The sequence below is a fragment of the Macaca mulatta genome, chromosome 6 (assembly GCF_049350105.2).
Source record: "Macaca mulatta isolate MMU2019108-1 chromosome 6, T2T-MMU8v2.0, whole genome shotgun sequence".
Classification (NCBI taxonomy): domain Eukaryota; kingdom Metazoa; phylum Chordata; class Mammalia; order Primates; family Cercopithecidae; genus Macaca; species Macaca mulatta.
In genome coordinates this window covers 104,630,606-104,638,865 of record NC_133411.1, presented here as the reverse complement: position 1 = coordinate 104,638,865, position 8,260 = coordinate 104,630,606, and the positions used below count along the sequence as shown (strand labels likewise).

The 8,260-nt window shown below is 55.2% G+C and overlaps 1 protein-coding gene across 1 annotated transcript; it reads right to left on the bottom strand.

The window, feature by feature from the left end:
* Window positions 1–785: 785 nt before the first annotated feature.
* LOC144341483 (uncharacterized) lies at window positions 786–3,659 on the bottom strand. Its single transcript, XM_078005042.1, has 2 exons — window positions 3,500–3,659; window positions 786–2,472 (listed from the first exon to the last, which is right to left on the bottom strand). Exons 1-2 carry the CDS (start codon window positions 3,609–3,611, stop codon window positions 2,276–2,278), a joined length of 309 nt encoding a protein of 102 aa, XP_077861168.1. The 5' UTR covers window positions 3,612–3,659; the 3' UTR covers window positions 786–2,275.
* Window positions 3,660–8,260: the final 4,601 nt, after the last annotated feature.

Genomic DNA, 8,260 nt, shown 5'->3' with positions numbered 1-8,260 from the left:
TTTCAATTTTACCTTATAATTAAATAATATGAACTCTACTGGGGGAAGAAAAGCAGCCCATCGCGTTGGTATTAAGCCTTAATATGATTTTTTGCCACCTTGACTCCTATCGCTATAAAAAGTTATTTTCCATTCCCCTCACAAAACCACCCAAAGAATATCTGTGTAATTTTGAGCAAGTTGGGTTTTGTTCACTTTTGAGCATTAACTAGATTAAGGAGCTTCGCCAAGAAAGTCCCATGAAAAGTATGGTGGAGGCCTGACATGATGGCTCATGTCTGTAATTCCAGCTCTTTGGGAGGCCAAGGCAGGAGGCTCACTAGAGGAGGCCAGGAGTTCAAGGCCAGTCTCAGCAGCATAGTGAGATCCTGTCTCTACAGAAATCATCATCATCATCATCATCATCATCATAACAATTAGCTGGTCATGATGGTGCATTCCTGTCTTCCTTGCTACTCAGAAGGCTGAGGCAGGAGGATCACTTGAGCCCAGGAGTTTGAGGCTGCAGTGAGCTATGATGGCACCACTACACTCCAGCCTGGGTGACAGAGCCAGACATAAGCACTCTTCATGGTCTAAGGGAGAGTACAATATTTGGAATTAGGATCTGTTTTGCTCCTACCACAATCACGTATGCCCCTCATGCCCTTACCTAAGTTATTTTTCTTTGTGAGTCTTTCTCCCCACTTCCAAAATGAGGGCATGCCTCTCTTGGGATCATGTATCTAGGCTTGGAGATAAGAATTGTAAAGCTCCTAGTATACAAAATATTTTCAACAAATGGTAGCTATGGTCATTTTAATATATGGAATTTTACCATAATTTCACATCTGACAGATAATTCCCCTGAAATTAATACTCGAATGTGAATATGTTCTCTGATCTCTAGCTACAGGCAAGTCTTCTATGTCAGGGAAAATCAAGTACTAATATAGAATCAGAATAAAATGGCAAAAAGAATGGGGGCACAACAGATAAATTCTCGAGGAATAACCTACTTACTGTAAGAATTTGTAAATCTGTGGCAGCTAAGACCAGGCCGTCTGAGCACATCTGGAGGTGAACTTCCTTAAAAGAAATGCGTCCAAATGCTCCAAAAGATTCAAGATCATATCTCGGAAGGGTAAAGCTCTTTAGAGTCTACAAAAAAATTGTGACTTCGGCTCTGCCAGGGAAAGAATGCCCAGGTGACCCGCCGTGGCGGGCTTCCCCAGGGACAGCCCAGGTGTGACCCATGTGGGCTCGAGGCCACCGTATTTGATGCCACCTGCAGAGCTGAGGGCAGCTGTCTCCCATTAAGCCAAGGCTGTACCAACCAAGCCACGTTCCCACATAATATTGGTTTCCAAAGTACCTTTTTCCCCAGAAGAGAAGAGGCGTGGACTTACTAACCTTCAATATGTGTAACTCCTCCCGGGTGGCAAAACCAGGATAACAGAGAACACCGCGATTCTGCCAATGTATCCTAATCTCACATGCCTGTACACAAACTCCCAAGCATTTTAGCAAGCTTTTGGACATGAAGCTCAAAAGAATGACCCATCAATATTTTCCAATACATACAGCATCTTAATGTGTTTTTCTTTCGTGTTTTTTTTTTTTTTTTTTTGTAGACACAGAGTCTCACTATGTTGTCCAGGCTGCTCTGGAACTCCTGGGCTCAAGCGATCCTCCTGCCTTGGCCTCCCAATGCACTGGAATGACAAGCATGAGCCACCGTGCAGGAACCACAGCACCTAAATTCCAAAATAACCTTGAACCCCTGACCTTCCACCCGCCCTGGTGACTTCCAGAGATCGGTTCCTCTTCCCGTGCCAAAGGTTTCTTGTCTTTCGCGGCCCGGGTAAAGTCACTCAAGATGTTCCCTCTGCTTCTGAAGGCCTTTGACTGAGAAGCCACTCTGGGTCCTATCCCGACCCCAGGCGGTTCCACTGGTACTTGCCCATCTCCGGGCCGGTTTAAGTCACGCTGGCCAGACTATTTCCACTTCACTCTGGTAATTTCTCCAATCCCAGCGTCTGCTGCATCACCTTTTCTTTCTCTGAGAATCCAACCCTACAGGAGGAATGCTGAGGCTGGGGGGTCCTTTTACTAGAACGCTAACGCCAGAGCACTTCCCAGGGGCGCTGGGGGTCGGGCTGCAGGGCGGAGTCTGGCGCTGCCACTGGGGTCTCCCGCGGGGGGTGCTGGGCCTGGGGAGGCTACGCTGCGGGCTCGGGGAGTGCGTGGCAGACGGATGTCCCGGCCTGGGCGCAAGGAGACTACGGGCCCGGCATCACGTAGGCGCCCGCGGCGGGCCGGGCGGGGCCCACAGCGCCCCAACCTGCAGCACCCGCGCCCGCCCCGCGCGCTCAAGGGCGAAGGGAAGGTCACCGGGGCCGTGGGCTGGGGGCCCATCCCGGCTCCATCCTTGTTCAGTGCGCGGTCCCGAAACGGGAGGAAATCCGCCATCCGGGCCTTTCCACGCATCTGCTGCAGGAGGAACCGGGAAAATAAAAATCAAAACCCAGCTCCGGGCGCGTCGCGTCTCCAGCCCGCGCGATCGCTAAGGCTCCCAGGTAGCGTTCGCCTGGGAAGCGCGGATCTACCATCCAGCGGCTGCAAGGATCGGGACGCTCCACCGTCGGGGCACTGGCGCCCCCACGTGCACCCGGGGCCTGAGGCGCACAGTCTCCACCACCTCCGGCTCGTCATTGTTAAATGTCCTCCCGGCGCGCCCGCGTCGTGGGCCCAGACTCGGGCCCCTCCTGGAGAGCCGCTTCTACATTGCAGGGAAGGGGAAGCCCAGAGCCCGCGCCCCGGCTCCGCTGACGTCCCCGAGTCCCCGCTTCCTGGTCCTTCCCGTCCGCAGAGGCTGGCGGGGAGGGCCTGGGACCCATTTTAGTTTTCGGTATCGTCACTAGCCGAAAAGCAACTAGTGCAGGAAACCCTTTTTTTTTTTTTTTTTTTAAATCCTTTTAGGAAACCCTTTTTTAAACTCTTCCAACGGAAAAGCGACATGCTGGGGGATGACGTGGGGCGGAGTTAGGGGGCGGGGGGCCACTTAGCAAGTGATCGCGCTGTACTCACGCTTCGGAGGGGAAGCCCGGCCCTGTCCTACAGCTCTGAGGGAGAACGTCCCCCAAGGGCGCTCCAGGCGACCCCCTCTGCCAGGCTCAATTTAAAACATAAACCGGAGGGGGTGGAAACCTCACTCTCTTCCGGACGGAGGTTCCTACCGCCGTGTCCCTTCCTCCTCCGCCCCACCCGGCAAGGACCCCGGGGCTGCCTTGCCGGCTCACGCCGCCCCGCAGGTACCCCTGCCGCTCCGGGTCACGGGCTTCTCTCCAGTTCTCCCCATCGCTTCCCCGCTCGTCTCCCCGGTTCTTCCCATCGCTTCCCCACCTTTCCCCGGGTCCTCCCATCGCTTCCCCCTCTTCTGCCCCGTCGCCCCATCCACTTCGCCCTGTTCTCCCTCCTCCGTCCGTCACTCCCTCGCCGCCGGGAGGGGGGCGCGCACCTTGAGCATCCCCGCCGCTGGTCAGCACGCCGATGGCCTTGCGGGCCCCGAAGAGGTGCTCCAGGAACTTCCGCAAGGAGCCCTTGGGGGCCCGGGAGTCGTCCGCGTCCATGGCGAGAAGGCGGAGGGCAGCCCCTAGTCTGGCTGCGCCGCTGGCAATGGGAACCCTGCCGGCACGCGCCCGACTCGGAACCGCCGCCAGGCCGGCGCCCCTGAGCGGACCCAGGGCCAATGGGCGGTGACGGGATGGGCCCGAGCGCACGGGAGGGGCTGCGGGGCGGGGGCGGGGGGGGGCTAGGGGCGGGGTCACGGCTAGGGGCTGGGGCAGGGGCTGGCGAGGGGGCGGGTGTGGGCAGGAGGACCTACGCGGGCGTCGTCCTAGGTGGGGGCCGCGCTAGCGGTGGGGGAGGCCGCAGAGGCGGGGGTAGAGCCACAGGTGGGCGGGGTCCCTGCGGGCGGGGCCGCGTTGCTGGTGCGCGAGCCTCGCGGGTGGGTTGGAGGACTCTGGTTGGGGGCTTTAGAGATGCCCCGAGCACCACAAGTGGGGACGGGGGCAGTGTCCTGGGGAGGGGAGACCGCAGCGGGGCGGGGTCACATCGTTTACCGGGCGCGCCAGAGCGGGGCGGGATAGAAAGCGGGGAGCATCTCCCGGGGGGTCGAGGGAGACCCTGAGTGTGCGGGAACGCCGGGGCGTGTGGAAACCCCTCACTTGCGGGGAGCGCCGATGCGGGGCGGGGTGGAATTGGGGCGCGGAGACCCCACCTGGACGCGGAGGCTCGCGCCCGGCCGCGCGCACAGCTTTTTGTTGCCGGCAGGATTCCTCTTGGGGCTGTGCTGGGAGCCTCGGGGCGCGGCTTCCTCGACCGCCGCCCCCAAGTTTTCTCTGCAGCCTGAGGTCGGGAAGGACGGACGGAGAGTGGATCCCCAAGGTGGTGAGAAAAGCTGATCGCGGCAGGCTTAGCTTTGACCAAGTTGCGATTTCCGGGGCCTACGGAGGCTGTGACGCTCCTGGGTCCCCAGCCCGGCCCTTGGGGAGAAGAAGCCTTGGGGTAGAGGAGGGTATCGGGCGCGACCCTCAGAGACCCCTGGGCGCGCGAAAGTCAGAGTGGGGCAGGAGGAGGCGCAACAGGACTGGCCTGGAGGGGAGGCGGGACGACCCTTCCTCCCCACGGACAGGCGCGCTGCTGTACGCTGTGCCGACATCGGCCGGCTTCACTGGCCAACTCCACGTGCTGAAATACGCACACCCAATGGGATGTGCGGTTGCCTATCCACAGCTTAACAGCCTGGTGCCAGGTACCCTGAGATGGGAGAGGGGGCAGCCCCGACAAAAGCACGGGCTTATGGGGCCCCGGTTCCTTCAGTGCTCACCCCACGAAGAAGGGCTCCCAAACGGCCCCACTGGACGGCTTACTGGAGGATGGTCCTGCGCAGTGGGTGTTTGTTGAACAGATAAGAGACAACTAAAGAGACTAAGAAGAGGTTTGTTCTGTGAACCGGGGAAAGTGAAGCAGTCGCAAAAGAGAGTCTCACCAAAGGGCAATCCTGGGGAAAAGATGGAGAGGCATGGATTTTTCTTTCATGTGTGCCTCATCCTGGGGCTCATCCCGCTGAGCATCAAATATTCATTGCAAAAGAGGAAAAAGAAATATGCTGCAGACAATGCTGGATGGTCTGATCTCTCCATTGGCCGGAATTAACGGGGCAGTCCCTAACCCCTCGTGGTCCTCAGAATCACCTGGCCTATGCACACCCCCACTAAACCACTGAAGTCCAGTTTCTTCGAGCGCAGCCAGGGAATGTGTATTTTTAAACAAGCCATCTAGGTTACTCTGATGAATGCAAAGTCGAAGAGCGCTGCTCTCATGCACTGAGCCTGAGCTTTATTCTATTAATAAAAAAGAAGAGGAGAATCCTGGGTGTCTTAAGGTGGCAGTTGAGTGGCCTTTGCCTTTTGGCGGGTAGGAGAGCAGACCGGGGCTCTAAGCACCCGCACCCACCGCTGGGCTCAGGATCTGTGCTGGAGAATAGAAGGGCTAATTTAATTATTCATGCCTTTTTAGAGCATATTACATGTGGAGAAGGTGGGGCACGCTGAATTGTATTTTAGCCAAATACCCCTTATCTCCTTATACACTAGATATTTGTATATTGAACATTAGGGGATGGGTCATTTGTCGTCAAATTGCCTGTAATACAGAAAACGAGAGATACAACCGAACAGTTCAACCATGACGAGTTAAATAAATGATGATAAAAATAGATGCTGCAATAATATTTAATTGCTGTTACCGCTACGAGGATAAGTGTCTACTGACATGGAAATATGTTCAGGACATACCAATAAGTGAAAAGGCAGTCCTAGACACAGTGCGAGCCTGTGCGTGTGTGTGTGTGTGTGTGTGTGTGTGTGTGTGTGAGTCTGCATACATATGTAAATGTTTCTGAGCATTTTATTTCCTTTCTTTTGCTTAGTACAGGTAATGCTATTTTTCTCTCCAATGAACAGGTATTGTTTAGGGAAAAGAAATAGTTAATTAAAAACAATAAAATTTAGAGTGTCAACACCCCCAAGGTTACGGATTATGTTGAAAAGTTTGTCTGTATGTAAGGGCTGGGGTCAGGGTGGTCACTGACAGTCCTCACACATCTGTTCTCATGAGTTTGGCCCATTGCTCAGTCAGTCAAGGAATTAGCATATATTAATATATGCCTGTAGCTAAGATGGAAGAGAATAGCTATAGCTCTCTTTTTTTTTTTTTTTTTTTTTGCACGTCATGTATTTTAATGGTGCTACAACTAGAGGTATTTTTTTTTTAATCGTTAGCCTTAGCAATGAATCTTCTAATTCAAGAGGAAGATATTACATGCCGTGCTGACCGTACAGCTTCCACCCAGTAGGACCTGAGGTGTGTGTTTGTTCTTTATTGTCCCTTAACAGGTTAGTCTAAACTGTGGCCCACACCAGCACACAGTTAAACCACAGGTATGATTACTCCTTGGGCCAGGAGTGCAGGCTTCACTGGGCCCTCTGCCCCAGGGGCTCTCCGCGGCTGCAGCAGGTGTCTGCCCAGGGCTGCCGTGTCTTCTGAAGGCTCAGGCTCATCAGCGGAGGAGATGCTTCCATGCTCGCTTCTGTGTTGCTGGCAGGATTCTGTTGCTTACAAACTTGGACTGAAGGCCCCAGTCTCTCCGTGGCATCAGCTTCAGGCCGCCCTCTGCCCTGGGCGGGTGACTGGCTTTGCCAGAACTAGCACCTATCAAGAGCCAGAGGGAGAGTTCCAGTGGACGGAACCTGCAGCCCCTCCCAATCCAATCTCAGGAGAGACCGCCACCTCTTTTGCCTGGTTCTATTCATTAGAAGTGAGCCACTGAGTCCAGCCCTCTTCGAGGGTCTGGCTGTGAACACTAGGGGCAGGGGCCAAGGGGAGCCACTTGGGAGGGGAGGTGCTGCCTGGGACCTGCCTAGGACAAAGTGAAAGAGAACATGCATAGGGACAGATGCCCTTCCCACTTCCCCTCTGTGGTGAGCGCAGGAGCTGCCGATGTGCCCTAAAGGAGTTGTGGCATCCCAGGATGGAAGCATCCTCCCAGCCATGAGGGCGCCATGACCCAGTGCCCCAGCATGTGGGGCTGCACATTCCAGGGCTACCTGAGCTGCAACCTCTTCCCCTTCCCTGCCGTCTCTGCCTGTGCATGGAGTGGGCGTCTCAAATCTGCAGGGACCGAACTGAGCTCAGGCCTCTGCACCCCCGCACAACCCCCCACCACTCAGTCTTCCTCACCTCAGCTCCTGGTGACTCCATCCTCCCAGGGACTCAGGCTGAAACCTTGCAGTGCTCCTCCACCCCGGCATCTAAGTCCCTCAGGAAAGTCCCTCTTGGCTCTTCATTGCATCTGGAGCCACAGGGGCCAAGCCACCACCTCTGACCTGGACTGGCACAGGCTCCCTCCCCATGCCCTGCTCTGCCCCCACATCCACCCCACTTCCATGCCTCGGGTGTCCTCAGCTTCAAAGTCAGGGTGCACCTATCAGGATGTAATTCAGGCATATTCTCTGCTGGCTCGGAGTCACAGGCCCCACACATGGCCCACTGGCCTGTCCTTTGGTGCCATCAGATCCTGGTGCTGCCCAGAGGCCCATGCGGGTACCCAACAACCTCAGGCCCAGCCTGCTCTTTCTTGAGGCCACGCCCTCCTCTCCCTACCCATTCTGCCCACCTTCCTCAGGTCTGTCCTGAAAGGTCTCCTGCATGGTGAGGCCTCCCCCGATCACCCTCGCAGAAATTTTGGGCTCCATGCACACTCCTGTTCCCTCCCTGCTTCTCTTAAAACATCCTCCTCAGTGTCACACATGGGGCATTTCACCTATCTGCTGAGCTTCTCGACAGGTCCCCCTGCTGAACTCTGAATGCCGTGGATTCAGAGCTCTTTGACTATTCCCTGCTGCAGGCCCAGGGCAACAGCAGAGCCCAGGACAGAGTGAACCTGTCATGGGTGCTGCTGAATGAATGAATGAAGGAGTGAGTGAGTGAGTAAAGGAGTAAATGAGTGAGTAATAGACTGAATGGGTGAGTGAGTGAGTCAGTGAATGAGTGAGTGGATAAGTGAAGGAGTAAATGAGTTAGTGAGTGGGTAAATGAATGAATGAGAGAAGGTTAGTGAGTGAGTGAATTGCTGAGTGAGGGAATGAGTGAATGAATGAATGAGTGAGTGAGTGAATGGGTGAGTGAAAAAGTAAGTCAATGAATGAGCAACTTA

Excerpts from the sequence above, each read along its gene's own strand:
- LOC144341483 (XM_078005042.1), bottom strand. The coding sequence starts at position 3,611 with ATGGACGCGGACGACTCCCGGGCCCCCAAGGGCTCCTTGCGGAAGTTC. Across the intron at positions 2,473-3,499 it reads CAGCGGCGGGGATGCTCAAG|CAGATGCGTGGAAAGGCCCG; the intron begins GTGCGCGCCCCC and ends TTCCTCCTGCAG.